The sequence below is a fragment of the Salarias fasciatus genome, chromosome 20 (genome assembly GCF_902148845.1).
Source record: "Salarias fasciatus chromosome 20, fSalaFa1.1, whole genome shotgun sequence".
Taxonomy (NCBI): domain Eukaryota; kingdom Metazoa; phylum Chordata; class Actinopteri; order Blenniiformes; family Blenniidae; genus Salarias; species Salarias fasciatus.
The window spans coordinates 29,308,630-29,326,643 of NC_043764.1; the positions used below are offsets into that span (position 1 = coordinate 29,308,630).

General features: G+C 45.1%; 1 protein-coding gene across 6 annotated transcripts in view; it reads left to right on the forward strand.

Moving 5' to 3' along the window:
- tns2a (tensin 2a) overlaps nt 1-18,014 on the forward strand; it is a 51,006-nt gene that overhangs the window by 3,490 nt on the left and 29,502 nt on the right. For 3 of the 6 annotated variants that reach the window (XM_030118052.1, XM_030118051.1, XM_030118053.1), the window contains exons 1-2: nt 17,429-17,537; nt 17,627-17,664. Coding sequence is in view for 3 of the 6 variants with exons in the window: in XM_030118054.1 (XP_029973914.1) it covers nt 8,029-8,052; nt 17,429-17,537; nt 17,627-17,664 (171 nt within the window). In the remaining 3 variants the exon portion in view is untranslated. Of the gene's footprint in view, nt 1-7,918; nt 8,053-17,428; nt 17,538-17,626; nt 17,665-18,014 lie in introns of those variants that run through there. The other 3 variants (XM_030118055.1, XM_030118054.1, XM_030118050.1) reach the window with 3 other exon arrangements.

Below are 18,014 nucleotides of genomic sequence, written 5' to 3' on the forward strand. Positions count from 1 at the left end.
TCAGACAACCTTGGATCATTTTGTTGGAAATTGCTCTGCGGTTGATTGTTCTATTGAAATCAGTTCAGTTTGGTTCAACTGTATTTTTATAGCAACAAATACAATACAGTCATCTCAAGGTACTTTTACAGAAAAACCCAACTATTCCACATGAGACGTTGGAACGGAAAAACCCCCTTTTACCAGGAAGAACTCTGTAGAACCAGGCTCTAGAGAAGACTTTCTGCTGTTCTGGCTGAGGTTAGGGGATAAGAGGAGAAGACAGAGACGGAGAGCAATAAGCAGCAAAGACGTCTTCATAACGTTGCCTTTCAAGCCTGCAGTAAAGAGAATTTTACTGCAATATAGGATGTCAAATCCTGGAATGTTTCAAAATCTGTGTTCAAGATCTAATTCAAAGATCATTGAGGAATTCCTTCGCTGAAAAAAATCTCACAAGTTTTTCATCACAACGCCAGCAGGATCTCAGAATGACGCGCTGGTGATGGAAGAGATCTGCAGACAAAACGGAGATATGAAACTGGACATCAGACTGAGAAGGCCTGAGAAGTGTGTGTGTGTGTGTGTGTGTGTGTGTGTGTGTGTGTGTGTGTGTGTGTGTGTGTGTGTGTGTGTGTGTGTGCGTTCTTGTATTTCTATCCTTGTCGGGGCCAAATGTCCCCACAAGGATAGCAAAACGTGGAACGACGTGCCTTGTGGGGACCTTTTTCCGGTCCTAAGTAGGAGAAACAGTGTTTTCTTGACCATGTTGTTGTTACTGAAAAAAGTAAAAGTGCAAAAACATTTCTTTAGGGTTAGGCTTTGTTGTGGTGTGGGTTAGGGTTAGGGTAAGGGTCAGGGTTAGGGGCTAGACATGAATGGGAGTCAATGGACGGTCCCCACAAGGATAGAAATACAAGACTGTGCGTGTGTGTGTGTGTGTGTGTGTGTGTGTGTGTGTGTGTGTGTGTGTGTGTGTGTGTGTGTGTGTGTGTGTGTGTCTGATCCCAGTGGCTCCGTATCACATGCTGAGCAGCGTGGGAATGTGAATTTCTGCGGACTACGTCAGCGCGATGCGGGGACTGACCCCACCACATGGGTGTGGGAACCAGTTAGATCCCAATTATCCATGAAGACAAGACGCTGTCCCAGTCCACTCCAGCTTTTTCACTTCTCATTTGCAGACCTCCTGAGTGTGAGGGGGGGGGGGGTGCTGTAGCCCACTTGTAGCTTTCAGCAAGATCCGGACAAACACATTTAATGATTTAGTGTCTTTAAATTGTGGAAAGAGCCATCCAGACTGCTGCTAGCGCCAACAACTTACTAGAACTACTTGGCAACAAAGAAAAGATGTTCCACATGTGGTGCACATGCAGCCTGATGATATAATACAGAATAATTTGTTGACTTTGGGTCAGTAACATGGAGAAAGGTGTTTAATTACACGTTTGATTTGTGCTCCGTGTGGCTGTGGATGAGTTCTGCCTCGTGTTTGTATCGTGAATGATTGAGTGAGCCATAACACAACGCTGAGATGCTGAAACGTTGACATGTGTCCACCAGTGTTTGGCTTATAAAGATGATCTATGGACTTTCCTAAAAGGCTTCAGTCGTCTTTTTTAGCTTTCTCTCAGATGCAACACTTGTTTAAACCTTCCTAATCATCCTGTCGGCCGTCACATCTTAAACTGATTGCCGTAAAACACGACCAGCTGCGCTTCCATCAAGACCAACTGCAATCACATTAGACCACCATCAAAGTGAAACGTTAATTGCTACCACTGCGCTTGTTTATGACCGCATACTTTTAGCTGTGAGGCTAATTGGTGAACGTTAGCATGCCGATGCACAAACCTAAGCTGGTTTCCATGGCGCTGCACCTGGCCAGCGATCTTTCACAGCCTTGTGCACGCAGGTAGTTTTACTGGTAGGAATCTGATGATCCTGGGATCACAAGATAACACTTATAGTAGCATTTACTGATGCCAGTGAGTATTAGCGTTTAGCGCAGCTGCTTTAACAGCTGCAAAACAGTCAGGAAAACGTTCTCTGTTTGACCATCGGTGCGCTGGGTTGGATCACACTTGAAAGACCCAGAAGGGCCGAGTGATTTAGGTGTTTTGGCCTGTACATTGAATTCTCCATCTTTAAGGTTTGTCTTGGAGAATGCTTTCTCGTCTCGCGTTTTGAGGTGAATCCAGTAGAGTCTGGACTGGGTGCTCTGTGACAGAGAATAAGTGAGCACAACACACAGTAGAACAGCTTTAACAGGTGATCTTCGGCTCCAGACAAGCTCTGCTGCGATGCGAGCGCCATCTGAAGGCAGTCTCATTTCAAAATTCAAATACTTTGATTTTTTCACATATTTGAGTTTAAAGGTCGGCATTTCCACCTCATGATGGGAGTAAATTCAACTGCAGCTCCTTCTGAGTTGTGTTGATATTGAAATTTGGTTTATCCATGCCTCATTGGGAATCTCCATCTTTGCATTGCATCCCTAAAACTGTCTAGTCGCTGTTAAAACTTTTCGTGTCATCATTTTCAGAGAGGGTACGAAAGAGCAGCAAAAGCAAATATAAATACCATACATCACTCAGCTGGTGATCAATCATGTGAGCTCATTTAACTTGAATATAAGAAGCGATCCTGTGCTTTCGACTTTAATTCTCACATTTTTTAACTTTCCTCTTTTAGAGTTGTTGACTGTTGAAATACATCCAGACTTGGCGTTGTGGCGGCGGTTTCAGACGTATTCGTCTTACTCTTCTGCAATTTCTCAACAACGTTTAGATTGGCCGTGACCAACACAGAGGCCTTGAACCACAGGCATTTCTTACAAACACACACCCAACACAGGAAGGAGCAGTGACCGGTCAGGGTTAAATATAGGCCCCTCATCGCCACTCTGCTGGGAATGGAAGAAAACACAACGACAATCGAGGACACGCATCGCACTCTTCCAAGTTAAATAAAGGTATGTTCCTATGTATAGTCCGGGCACGGGGGGTGGGGGGGTTGGGGGCTGTTGTCGACCAGATTCCTGTGGCTAGAAAACAATGATCTGTCCCAGACCCCGGGCAGGGTTTGAGGAATTCTTCTTCTTGTCTTTTGTGTGGGCAACGCACATGAAAGCCGATCGAGGAGCAAACAGGGGAAACACATAAACTTTTTCCTCTCTCTGCAAAGTCCCCAACAAATCCCAACACCGCCCTGAAGAGAAACACCTCCCAGCGAAGTATGCACCCACTGTTTTCTTTCTGTCCACGAAAAAATGCGAAGCTGGACTGGAAGGGTTTTATCGAACTCATCGGTGCAATAAAGATCAACACGTGCTCAGCCCCCCCCCCCCTTCTTCAACGTATCTCACAAGCTTTTCCCACCGTTTGCTCGCTCCACAGCTGGACCTTATCAGCCTCTGGCTTTTAGTGCTGTCTTACACAATCCGTGGTGGAGCAGCACGGCCTCCCCCCTCTGCTCCAGCCTCCTCCCCCTCATTTCCTCTTGGCCCGGGTCCCTACTCTGTCCACCTCTTTTTCATTCACCTCTGAGCAGGATCCAAGTTTTGGGGACTGGTAGATTCTGTCGTGTTGATTAAGGGTTGTTAGAGAAAACCCTTCCGAGCACGTTGTAGGAACATGTCGGAAAGCACCTTGCGCTGTGGTGTCAGCCGCGGCCATTTGCTGAGCAGAGAGTGTTGGTATGTTTATGAAAACATTACCTACTTTCTTTCCACGTCTCCGTCTCTCTCCTCAACCTGACCCTCCCCCAGCCCCCGACTCAACGACTCACACCCCTCATTCCAGTCCCAAAGCGCTGGCTTCCTGCCTCTCACTGCATTTTAATGTGCCTTTTTCCTAACTTTAGTTTTCTCAGTAGTAACCTCAGCTTTCTCATTTATCACCAGTCCTCTGTTTCCTGCCACCTCTCTCCTCCTGCCTCCATCCAAAACAAAGACATCAACAGAGAAGTAAACTCCAGAACATCCCCAGGTCTAACTGCTTTTCCTTCTCTTTTTTTTTTTTCTTTTTGTCATGAGCCGGAAATTCCTGGAATGTGCTGCAAAAGGAACGGACCACATTGCTGCATCGTTGCACGTGCGGTCAGGAGGGTGGGGGTGGCTGCATATGTCAGGATTCAAAGTCACGTTCTGCAGTGATTGTTGAGGTTCAGCTCGTCGACGTCGTACATTCGAGACTGAAAGTGCAGACAGAATCGATGCTGTGAGCAGCCTGTAGATTATTAAAGCAAATGCAGAGCGACGGAATGAGCATGCAGGCGTGCTTGGGTACGTTTACGGGATAATCAAAGCCTCCTGCCTGCAAGGGCTGTTAATCTTTCATTCCTTTGTTCTGCCTCGTCCCTTGCAGACCTGACTGCTGGCACAGGGAAAATATGAAGATCTGTGCATGATAAACCCATGCAAACAAGATGCGATTAAAACTTTGTGTGCAGGGTCACTGACAGGGGTGGAACTCTTCCCCAGCTCTGTTGCATTTCCCTCATTTCACCACTAGATGCTGCTACTAACTCACCACTTACTGCCAAACCACAGAGTGAGTCCAGCTGTTAATGAAGGCACATCTGGGCTCCCAGACAGGAATCCCGGTTCCACCACAGCAGCACAGAGGTCTCTAACTCCTGGGCTTTTTTTTTTTTTTTGAATTGTTAAAAAAGCAATACCCCCCCCCCCCCCCACACCCCCATAGATACATAAATAAAACAAAAATCATACAATTCAAAACTCGCATAAAATAGTGCAAAAATAAAATAAAACAAAACATAAAGGTACAGAAAATATGCATATACACGCTGTAAATAACAAAAATGACTAACAGACAGAAGCTGTCGACAAACACACGAAAATCTATAAGCGATAGATAGTGATCACAGACAGAGTCAGAGCAACCAAAACAGGTGCAAAATTATCACAAAACACCCAAAGTACTCAACAGAAACGGTTTATAAAGAGGTATATTTTCACCGAGCCACAAAACTTGTAGCAAACACTCAAGAAGCGTCTACAAACAGACCAAAAGAACATTAAAAAACTCAAAATCAATAATCACACACACAGATAGTATCAACAAATTGGACTTATATGTACCAGAAAGGAAGCAAACAGATCAACAACAGATTACATAAAGACAACACTGAGACTGAAAACATCAATAAAAAGCAGCAAATCTTCCAGAAAATGTATGAGACGGGACCACAGACAGCCAGAGAATAATTACTGAAAATGAAAACAAGCAAAACCTGTGTAGCCACAAAAAATATGCAACATTAATGAATAAAGTTCTAAAACAGCCACTGAGAGCGACCAACCCCTGAATTCTTTATGGAGAAAATAACTGCACATTTTGTGTTTTTAAAGGTGTTGAGGTGATGTTCAGGTGTTGAGCCTGGGGATCTTGCTGCCTCCCACAACAGCCATAAGTTCATTACTTAAAATGCTTCAGTCAGCTGTACATCTCCGTGTCTCCTGATGACTCAGGGCCAATAGAAACCCTTTTTAACTGTATTTCAGACATCAAGTCATGGATGGCAGTGAATTTCCTACAGCTCAACCAGGACAAGACTGAGGTTTTAGTTATCGGTCCTGAAGGTCAGAGAGAGAAGATTTTACCAAAATTACGGGATTTTAAACCAGCACAATTAGTTAAGAACCTGGGCGTGATTTTTGACTCTGAGCTAAATTTTATTCCACACATAAAAAACATAACTAAGATTGGATTTTATCATCTTAAGAACATAGCTAGAGTCCGCCCGTTTCTCTCTCAGGCCAGTACAGAGGTGCTAATGCATGCTTTTATCTCCTGTAGATTAGACTACTGTAATGCCTTGCTCTCTGGTCTTCCCAAAAAGAATATTTCAAACTTACAGCTATTACAAAACACAGCCGCTCGCGTGCTGACGAGGACCAGGGGGCGGGCCCACATTACACCGGTTTTACAGTCGCTGCATTGGCTCCCTGTCCGCTTCAGGATCGATTTTAAGGTTCTCTTATTAGTTTTTAAATGTCTTAACGGCCTTGCGCCTTCTTATTTAGCTGATCTGTTTTTACCCTATCGACCCTCGCGGGCCCTGAGGTCCTCTGGCAGTGCCTTATTGTGTGTTCCTAAAGCCAGAACCAAGACTCATGGTGAGGCGGCTTTTGGCCATTATGGCCCCCGCCTGTGGAACAGCCTGCCAGAGAACCTCAGGACCGCAGAGACTGTTGATATTTTTAAAGGGAGGTTGAAAACACACCTTTTTAATCAGGCTTTTAACTGACCTTTTATAGTCCTCTTATTCCATTCTTATTTATGTAATTTTATTCTATTTTATTATGCACATTCAACTTGTTTTACTTTTTTACTTTATAATCCTATCTTATTATCTTATTTAATTTTGTGTCATATTTTATTATGTTTTAGCAGTTTAATTCCAGTGTTTCCTCAGGGGGGTCCTTCACACCGGGAGTTGGTGCTGGTCCAATGCTGGGGTTACTGTGCCCGGGTACTCTGGTCCTGGCTGGCCTGGGGGCTCCACACTTTGGTGTGCGAGTTCCCATGGTCTGTCGGGGTCGGGGGTCGGGCGCTGGAGCCCCAGTTTTAATTGACCCTCGACTTTCCTTGGTGTGGGGGGCCCCACTGGTGGCGTTTTCCCTAAGATGCTCAGTGCCATGCCATGTCTCCTCTGTTCTGTGTGAATTAATGGTAGAGTGTGAGTGTGAGTGTGAGTGTGAGTGTGAGTGTGAGTGTGAGTGTGAGGGTGAGTGTGAGTGTGAGGGTGAGTGTGTGTGTGGTGCATACTGTTTGATGGCGCGGTTTTTATTCTTTTTGTTTTTATGACTGTTTTTAATGTTCAGCACTTTGCGTTGTTTTTATTAATATGAAAAGTGCTATATAAATAAAATCTGATTTGATTTGATTTGATTTGATTTATGAGTGAACTGAAGACCTCAGCACGCCCAGGTCTATCTCCCACAGCAAAGACTGAACCTCACTGTGAGAGCACGCTTTAATGAAATCCTTCAGCAACATTTAAACATGTCAAATCTACGGCCTCACGTTTTTTCATACACAGTCAAGCATACATTTCCATAATTCATATCTTGGTTAGTACAAAAATTGATTCAATGAATGAATCCATGCTGTGCTGTAATTTACTGCAGTCTTTCAAAGAATCACTCTCAAAGATATACATTAAAACAACAACAAACGGCTGTAGGTCTGTCACCTCATAGTGAGAAGATCATAGGTTAAGATCCATGTCTGGAGTTTTCATGTTTTGCCTGTGTGTGCGTGTACTCTAGTTTGATGTGAGGTTATTCGGTGAATGTCTCACTGTGTTAGTGTTGTGATGGACTGGAGACATATGCATGTGTGTCCACTGCTAACTGAGATCAGCTCAGTGCCTTCCAACCATGGACTGGATAAAGTGGTACAGAAGGATAGTATGATCTCAATAACTTCCTTGATTGCATGTGGATAACTTTGATAGGTTGATTTTGTCTGAATTTCCCCAGACTTTGACACAGTAAGAAAGATGTTAGTGGTCGTAAAGTGTCTGTAATGCTCTTGAGCTTATAATAAATGTGTTTTTTATGTTATTCACGTGCTACTATATATATATATGTAGACCAATGACATTATCAGTGTTACCCATTTACTCATTCATGTTTCAGGTGATGTCAAATTAAACTGACAGATGAATAAAAACATTTTTCAAAAAAAAAAAAGCTACAGTTCATTGTTAAGCTGGAGGGTTAACCTCTTCAATAACAGTAAATTATGAAGAGAAAAGCCTAATAATAACATCAGCCAATCAGAAGTGAGCATCTCCACGCTCCCTCCGGAAAGCGACCAATCAGAGGCAGCGGTTTCAGTAACATTACTCCGCACATGCTTGATTAGCCCCGCCCACTGGCCCCTAGCCCCGCCCCCGGACCCTTAGCCCCTCACGCGGGGCGGACCGGAGGGAAAGCAGGCTGCCTCACTGTCCCGGGACGACTCGCGTTAGTGATGGCTTTCCCCAGGATGGAGGGCAGCTGCTGAACCACGAGACATGAGTAGCGGGAAAACGAGCAAGGTAAGAGCAGAAAGCAGGTTAATTAGCCCGGCGTGTGCGTGTGTGTGCGCGCGAGAGCGCGCTCTGGATGGGAGCGGGATGCTGCGTTCAGGAGCAGGGAAGCTGCGCACTTCATGAGCTGGGACGAAGTTTGCTCGTTTGAGGACTTTCTGTTTAACAAGCAGGGTTTAGTGAATAAAATGTGCAGAAACGCCGCAGCTGAGTGGTGAGAGTCTTCTCGGAGTAGTTTGAGGTCTGTCCTGACGTTTGTTGGAGTTCGGTGCGCCGTGTCGCACTTCATCACTGTGACAGAAAAGCCTTGAACACAGTCATATGATGCGTTCAGGCTCCCTCTCCACTGCACTTCAACTCCAAATGTCTCAGGAATGAAAGGAGAGTCTATTTAATGATTTTCCATTTTTCTCATGGCCCTGCCAGCTGGATCAGCTCAGAGGGGCCAAGGACAACAGCTAGAGAGGCAGCTTGGATCAGGTCTCTCACTTTCCTTCACCTTGTTTCCCTCATAAAATAACCATTATGTAATGTGAGGGAGTAAAGTCAGTGGCTTCAAGTACCTCAGGATGGATGGAAAGAAAGATTCATGTCCTTTACTTTAAATATACACGTGTAAAACCATAACTTTGAGATTTTAAACAATCCAGTCTTGATGAAAACACTTGCATGAAATGTTTTGAGAAATGTCATTAATTTCATTTACAGTTCAACCTTTTTTTTTACTTCTTTATTTTTATTCTTTCTTCTGTTCTTTACTTTCTTACTTCTCTTCTGGTGCTCTTCATCTTTTTCCTGCTAGTTCTCTTCTTCTTTTACTGTCTTCATACTGCTTTTCTGATAAAAACAAAGTACACCATATTGTGGTTTGAGGAATTGTAAAATGAATCAATTCCAAATTTGAAGCCCTGACAACTTTGACTGAAAACTTTAATGCAGCTAAACTTAATGGAGAAAAGCAAATACCTGAAGTTTTGTCCCTCTGATTTATTTCTATATATAACATCCTTTGCTTTTTAATAGTGAGGCGTCATTGAGTTCGCAGTGGAGCAACTCTGTGCTGCTCTATAGACTGTTATATTTTAATGGAGAGAAGATCATTGGGTGGAGTGTGTGGAAAGAGGGGGAAAGCAACGTCTGATTCACAAATCTGTTTTCAGTTTGCAGACTTTTTTTTTTTTTTTTGGTCTTGTCATGTGATCATGTGAACGTTTTCTGAAATGAAACCATGTGAGGAGCTGGGTCAGGAATCTACTCCCAGACTTGGATTGGCTTCTCTGCTTGGAGTATATCACACAAAAACAAAAACACGTTGGAAAAAAAAAATACAGTTTTAAAAAGTGTTCAGTATCCAATGTAAGGCTGTGTATTGGCAGGACTGGAGCAGAGTAACACATGTCACAGAATGCAGGGCAATATTTCACATTTTTCTGCTCCAACCATAGTCGCTAATGACCAAGTAACTGAATAAAACCACTGTGAAAATACTCTTTATTCAGCTGTACGATTTCCTTCATCTACATCGTCTCCATTAGAGGAGCATCCTTGTTGAGATGTTATGTTCTCAGACCAGACATATTCAAAGTGTCTCCAGATAAGTTGTATCAAGTAAGCTTGAACACACCGTTAAACCACGGTGGAGGATTCCTCCAAAACTTTCCATCGTCCTGTTTCCAAACTGCACTTTGCATTCTTTAGCACTGCTGTGTGGTGACTGGCTGAATGAAACAGGAAGTGGTTTAACCAGCTATACATTTAGGACCAACGAGTGAGAAACTGGACATTTAAATCACACCAATCCCGACTGAACTTAAAAGGTTAATATAAAAAAGTGAACACTGGTCAAGCCAGCTGCCTTTGTCTAAGTAAAATCAATCTCTCTCTGTTTGACAGCTCGTTGGCAGTGCTGTCCATCATTCTCAACCGTTTCATACATTAAAAGAAGCTTCAAGCTAAGCTGTTGGTATTGGCATCGTAGGCAAACAGCTGAGTGATTCAAGAAAACTATAAACTATACATCCAATCCATTACTACATAATAAAACCCTCTACTGTATTGGAATCATCAAATATGATCTTGATTCTTACATTTTCATCTTACATGTAACCAAATCATCAAAAGAATTGGTGTGTGTAAAAAAAAAAAAAAAAAAGAAGTAATCCCAAATAAAAATAGCCAAGGACATTTACCGCCAAACGGCACTGAAATGCACTAATGTAGTAAAGCTTGCTGCAGACAAAGTGGATCGGGACAGATTTTTTTTTTTTTTTTGTCTTAGACATGAAATCTGCGATATCGGTGGGATTTGTTGTTTCCTCAGCAACTGCAGAGCGATTCTGGACTTATGAGACATTTTAGATGTTTGAAGACTTGTCCATGGTTGCCCCGGAATAACGGCGATATACCGATATAACGGGAATAACCGGAGCTGAGTGTGCTCACATGTTGACTTGTTCAATGATACGAACAAAAATCTGTGGTGTGTGTGTGTGTGTGTGTGTGCGTGTGTGTAATCACGCACACACCAAACAGACGTCTGGTCTGGGACGCAGGCCGCCCAGATGTTGCGTTGCTGCAGCTGTGTGTACGTATGCAGGCAGACTCAGTTGCGTCGTTCACACTCTTCTGGCCAATCATCGCTGGCTTTGACACCGCCATCCCCTGGCTTGTCTGCGTTCCCATCCTGCTTTGCAACACGAGGAAAAACAACACAAATTTAACAACAAGATAACATTGTCCTACCTCTCTCCAGCTTTTCCTTAACTGATAGCAGCGGGGCAATTTTTATTCTATGGGAACGGCGTTTAACGTAAAACTGCAGATGACGTATCTCGAAATTACCTCAGGACGAAAAAAGTTCTGGGAAAAAATTCCCTTTGGGAAATTCCAATAAACAGACTGATACTAGGCAGACATTTTCACAATAGGGTAATCAATCAGAGACTTCAAACAAGTGTTTTGTATTCTTTTAGTGTACCACGTCGTACAAAGTTGTGGGTTTGTGAGCACAAAAGTATCCAATAAATGAGAAAAGTCGTCCCAGAAACAGGAAGCTGCCAGGGCCCAGCATCAGATGCTGCGTGCCTCGCGGTACAGTGTGGTGGTTGTGCTGGGTCTACAGTAGCTATTCTATATTTCTGATAATTGGGTGCTGTTGAGAAGTTTCATTGCCCAGAAATGGCACACCGCGGGCATGTTTACCGGAGAGCGCTGAAACAGAGGCTGGCTCACATTCCCTTGTGCCAGACGCAGTTACGCCAGGTGCAAATCCACAGTGCCTGCTATTCACTCCCACCTGGAAGAACCTGAAGCTTTGAGATGGGACGCACGCTCATGAATCCAGAGCAGCAAGCCTCTGCCTCAGAACAGCCTGACTGGTCCGATCTGGTTCAGGCGACTGCGAACACTTCATCATGACTCGGTGGTGGCGTCACAGGGCGAGGTAGTGAGACGCCGGAGGGCCTTTCGCCAGTAACTATTAGCAAAAAGCAGTAGGGGATGTAGGTGGTGTCGCTAGAATAGGACCTTTCCGCACGCGCGCGTGTGTGTGTGTGTGTGTGTGTGTGTGTGTGTTTACAACAGGAGTCCTGCAAAGGAACGGAAGTGTATCACGGCGGCGTGCTGACCTCACCTCGGGAACAGGCAGTCTCTGTTCCCGCCGTTGCCTGTCCCACCCTTCAGACACATTTATAAGCACACACGCCAGCCTTGATGCCAACAAATGATGCAGGAAGCGAGACACCGGCGAGATACTCCCAATGGAGGGTGGGATTAAAGTACACGAGTCACAAGCTGAACCGTGGGGCGGGTCGCCGGGCGAGCGAGACGCCACCTCGCTGCACTGAGAGCTCCTGGCCTTTTGGAGATAAAGTCCAGCTCAGAGGAACAGAAACGGAGAGTGAGGGCATTTCCACCCGCGCTGGAGGTCAAGTCTGTAAATTCCTCCTCGAAGGACTTTAGAGGTTTTCCTAAAAACCGGCTCTGCATTCGCACCATTTGCACAGCAGATGGTGTTGAGGCTGATCAGACGGTATAGAGGGGATTCATCCTCTCAAAACATGCTGCTTCTTTATCTGTTTTTTGTTTTTTGTGTGTGTGATTGGTCTCCTGCAGCGGTTAGTTATTAGTTATTATTGCAGAATTAGTATAAACATCAAAAAATTTACTCCTGTTTCCTCTGAATATGATTTTAATGGCCAAACACTGAAGAGGCTCAGCTTCACGTCTGCTGGTTTGAAACCCGGCGAACCACCTGCCAGGGGTCCAGGGTTCGTGGCTCAGTGGGCGTTCGTCCCCCGGAGCGAATGATCTCAGGATCATCTCACTGAAGGCCACGCTGCTGTAAGCGACAGTGACAGAGTTCCTCAGTGAGCACCGAGACTCTCCCCCCTCAGGGTAGACGGAGCGGACGCCGTCACTGACCATCTGCAGCTGAAGCCACGACCGTGGACCCCCCCCCCCCCCCCCCCCCCCCCCCCACAATGCTCATCATTGTGTGACTCTCAAGTCTATTTTTGGAAAGGAACAAGAGCAAAGGGGCAAGAGAGTTTCCAGGGACATGTGGGTGTATTTGTTTTTACATTTGTATGAGCATCTCTCATATATGACCCCCCCCACCCCCACCCCACCCCACCCCCCCTCCGTCAATCCAGCTACTGTTGGCGAGCGATGGGGAGGGACCTCCAGTTAGAAAGCATCTCTTTGACTCTGTAACTTATGCTCCTTGTTTTTTTGCCGGCAGGCTAAAAATATTCTAAAAAGGAGCTTCTTGTGTGCAGCAGATGTTGCAGGACGGGGTGGGGGTCGGGGCGGGGGTGGGACGGGGTCCTGTCCTGGAGCACACGGGGACAGGAAGGGGGAGCGAGGGGACGGCTGGCGGTTTCCAGTCAGCCGATGCCCGTCTGCACGTGAGTAAAGCTTCCAGGTAGCTCTTTACTGCTTATTTGCATGGAAAATGAGGCAGGTCTTGGCTGGTGGAGGCTGGAACCTTCACTAGTGTGTGTGTGTGTGTCTGTCTGTCTGTGTGTGTGTGTGTGTGTGAGTGATGGATAGATCCAGAGTGTTTAATCCCGCCTGTCTGATCTGAAGTCGCCGTTTTCTGCGGAAACCATTCAGCCGTTTCTCTAGAACTCAGACCCGTGTACAGGATGACACATGTACCACCAGGGGAAGATTTCTTTCTCTTTTTTAATCCGCTCCAGCTGTGTGACAGTAATTACCGTCCCGGGGAGCGCTCTCCACCATCACAGCTTGTTTTTAAGGCTCCTTCGCTCAGTCTTCCAGCTGTTTTGTGTTGTAGTCCTGCACAAAGTTGTAAACCTCCCTCACTGTGGCTTCCTCTTCTGGACTCCCAGGTGGAACTGAGAGGAGACTCTTAATGCACTTCCATCCAAAGTCTGTTTTCACACAGTGTTTGTTCTTTAATTCAACTGTAAAAGCATATTTCTGTCTGGAGTTTTACCTCTTCCCCGAGTTGCCGCAGTGAGAAGTGCCCCGGCCACCACACTCTTCATCCCAGCCGCACCGGCCCTCGCCGTCCCTCCCGTGAACCGGCGGGCGGCTTTACTGCACCTTGCGGCGTGCCGGGTGTCGGCGCCGCGCACACACCGTCTGACCATGATTGGCTGCGGTGGGGCCGTATAGTGGCGCTGATTGTGTGTGAAGCGTAAAGAGCGCCGCCGGCCTCTCCTCCGTGTGTTTATCTCGCTGCCCACACCGCCGCCGCGGCGCAGCTGACAGTAACCGGTGCTTTTTTAAACCGGCTGCGGCCCGGTGTGTGTACCGACGACCGCTCGTAAACACGCATGTAGACCTGACCGGGCTGGAGGAAATGTCTGCAGTGTGTGTGTGTGTGTGTGTGTGTGTGTGTGTGTGTGTGTGTGTGTGTGTGTGTGTGTGTGTGTGTGGCTGCCGGTCAGGGGGGTAAATGTCACTGCACACTGCCCGGAGGCAGCCAGGCTTCATGTGGACAGGGAAGTGGTATTTGGGAGTCAAGACATGGACTTTGAGATCAGTGAAAGCAGGATGAAGATAAGATAAAGCAAATGTTTGATGGCAGTCGTGTGGATTTTGGCTGCTCGGTGCTGAGACTGCCGCAGTATCTGAATACTGTCATAATCTGCTCTGTATGAGGAAAAATTATGTCTGGATTCCTGAAAATGTTCATTTATCTTTCTGGAAATTATTAGTCTGAATCTTGAGTTATCAAAAGAACAAAGGAAAGAAATACTTTTATTTTGAAGGAGTGCTGGAAGCTGCTGGATCAGTCAGTCTTTCTCTAAGTTGTTTTGATTGTAAAATTAACGTGAGATTGAAAAACTATGTAATTCATTAACACATTGAACATAAAGAATTTTAGAGCATTACAGATGAAATGTACTAAAGCTCGTGTCCGGAGTTTTGAAAGAATGAGAGTTTTTTTAATCCAACGTCTCGAGGTTCCGCCCTCCCTCTGCTTTCGAGCGACCAAGCCACGCCCCTTTAATTGTGCACGCACACATTATCCATCGGGTGAAAATGAGTGCCTCCGAGTCCGCAAGCATCCTACATGTGTAGCTGTTTACGGTGGATGTTCTAAGCGGGGCGGCCGCTGCGGAGCTAACTCTCCTCTGCCTGGGCGAGCGGCCGTGCTCTCTGGCTGCGTGCACACTTTGATTGACAACATGTCAAGGCGGAAGCTCGAACTCTATTGGCTGAAGCTGACCGGCGCTTTTTCGGATAACATGGGGGTCTATGAGACGAAGGCGGGCCTCATAAATACATTTTTATATTGCTTTATGCTAAAATTATGTTATAGTATCGAACAAGACTGACACATTTAAGCTCTGTTAAAAAATGATACATACATTGAAAACAAACAGAAACTCCGGACACGAGCTGTAAACTTTAGTGTAACATTAATTTAGTGATCAGTTTTTGGTCATAAAATCTTTTTTTTTTTTTTTTTTTTTTTTTCATAGCCAGGAATGATATGCATTAAAATTATCAGATACTTCTCAAATTCCGTTTAAATGTTGATTGTTTATTATTTTTTACATTTTTTCACAAAAAGTCAGTTCTTGTTGTGGTTAAACTTACTCAGGTTAAATTTGTAATATTTTCTAAAAGATATTTAGCAAAAAAAAACATTTTGATTGTAGTTTTGTTGGTTTACGGTAAGTTATTTTAAATGTGTTTGTTTCATTTTTGTAGTTTTAAATCGTCTACACCTTTTCTCAAACTTGAAAAAAGGTAAATTATTAGAAATCAAACAGAGCGTTTCTATAATACTGATATCCTCTGCTCATTGAGTCCCTATTCTCTGGTCAGAGAGTTCTCACGGAGCTTTTTCTGAGGAACATAGTTTCACCGTCGTTGTTGCTCAGTCACCGTTTCAGTCATGCCTCTGGTTTTTGTACACAATGTCTTCAGGTTACACACTGCGTCTTAATGTGATGGCAGATTAGTTCGTTAGCATCTTTATAAAGATTTTAATACCAGCTTGATGGCTACCACATGGCACGTCCTCTCGGTGTCCAGCCCCGCCGCCTTACATAAGCGACCCTCCACCCGAGTGGCGGCGTTACAGTCCAGCAGCCGCCGCACGCAGCTGGCAGAGGGCGGTGCCAGGCCGGCAGCTGTCCAAACACCATCCAGTCCCCAGAACGGCCCGCTGGAGAGGCCGGATCATGGAAAAAGTACGCAAACAGCCTGGTTTCTTTGTTACCAAGGAGGAAAAGCACACACAGAGAGGAAACAAAACGTCCCCTTCTGTGTGGAAGCGTACCGTTAATTGCCCCAAAACTACGGCGACTGAGAGCCAACGGTGTCGCTTTTTCTACCGACAGCCATTGATCACGTTGTGTGTGTGTGTGTGTGTGTGTGTGTGTGCATGTGTGTTTGCTCTCAGGTAAGTGAAAGGGGAAACTTCTCTGTCCCAAATTGAGCCCTTCAGCTGGATCCCTGCCAGCTTCCAGGATGTGCGCCGCTGCCTTCCAGCATGACGCTGCACATATATCATTTCTTCACACAGGACCCACCTCCTGCTTTTTTTTTTTTCCTTTTTCTTTTTTCTTCCCTCCCGTCTTTTCTTCCATTCTGTGTCCGGGCATGAGAACATGCGCACTTAGCCCGTGGTCGTTAGCGTTCTCATGTTCAAAGCCTCCTCAGAGTCAGAGTCAAGCCCAGTCATCTGTGGATCTGATCCCATGTTGGGAAACAAAGAGGCACTGGGCGGGAACCCCGCACACACACACACACACACACACACACACACACACACACACACACACACACACACACACACACACACACACACACACACAGTCACACACGTGATGAAGCAAAGTAGCCTTTTATTTGTACTTAATCTCAATGTTTTTGAAGAATTTGTGACATTGGCTCTTTTTGTACTCGCTCATGATTCTTCATACACACTTTAAAAACAAGGGCTCAGAAGTTTGGACTCGCTTCATGTTTCTTCATGTAACTTTGTGTTCTTCGAATATGAAGTCATGTGTTCCCGACTAATAAGGTCAACTCATTCTGAAAAACATCTTGTTTCCAGTGAAAAACTGAAGTTGACTCAACAGAATGGAGCTTTGCTGAGACTTGATCGATATTCTACTCCATTTTTCCCTCCACAGATGTGAAAACCTGTCGTTAAATTCAGACTATAAGACACAATGATTATGAAAAGTTGAGTTCAGTGTTTCTATTTCAACAATATCAAGATTTGTCCAACTCAAATCCAACATCTGACGGGGAGGAAGAATCATTTTGTCAAAGCCAAGAGCCAGAACATGAAGGAATGTTCCATTTACTAAATGTTGTCACACAATAAAAGGTTGAACAAATTAAAAAGTCTTACAGATATCACCAGGAAGGTTGTAGATCATCTTGAAGTTCAAATATTTGTAATTTTTCAACCTTTTGTGACCCTGCTTGAGTTTTAGGAACTCCAGTGTATTTATAAACGGAAGGTTAGGGATCATGTCAAGTTGAACCATCTTGTTCATTTTTAATGTGCACACAGTCTAAAAGTCCTAATAGTTGATGGCTGGGAAACTTCGATGGAAGACGATCAGAACAAAAGTTCAAGAAGGGAGTAGAGGTTGTAAGTCGGAGACTTATAAAGACAAACAAGCTTGGAGCAGATCTGACGGCTCTGCCACTGTTACCATCGACCACATCACTCAATCATTATCTCATTTTCTGCTTTCCGCCTCTCAGGCTTATCTCAGGACAAGTCGGAGGAGTCGAATGACCCTGTGTTCAGATGCTTGAGACATTTTAACATCCGCCAAGTCAAACTCTTGGAAGGAAGTCAAACGGGCTGATTTCAAGCCGCGCTCTCTCGTCTAGTCCGATATCGTGTGTCTGACTCTGTGTTTTCTCTGTGTCTAAGAAGGCGGGGAAGGGAGAGCCCCATGCCTTCAAGGAAAAGACTTTCAAGAAGAAGCGGCAGTGCAGCGTGTGCCGGCAAAACATCGACAACCTGGGCTCCTTCTGCAGAAGTAAGAAACACTCTGGAAACACGATACAACCCCAGACTGCGTTTAACAGAACTAATACCTTCTTTTTTCCTCTTTTGTGTTTCTCTTAGTTTGCAAAACTTCCACCCACAGGAAGTGCGAAGCCAAGGTAAGGATCAACCTCAAGAAGCTTCCCGATGCTTTTAGGCTCAGCAGTGTTGGAAACGCCGATGCCTTTATTGAGAAAATAACAAGCGCATGTATGAAGCCCAGGGCCCGGTTGTTCCTGACACTGTCCCACGCTTTAACCCAAGCAGCAGCGACATGCTTCCATTACTGTGGTTTCCCTCCTGTGGACGTTTGGCTCCTCCAGTAATATCACATTGTTGCTCCCTCGTCTTTTGCAATCGTTTGGCGGTGTCCCGAATGAGAAGCGGAGCATCCAGTGGTTATTTAGAGAGGCACTTATTCTAGTGAATAGATGTTTGGATTATAAGAAAAATAATGGAAGAATCCATT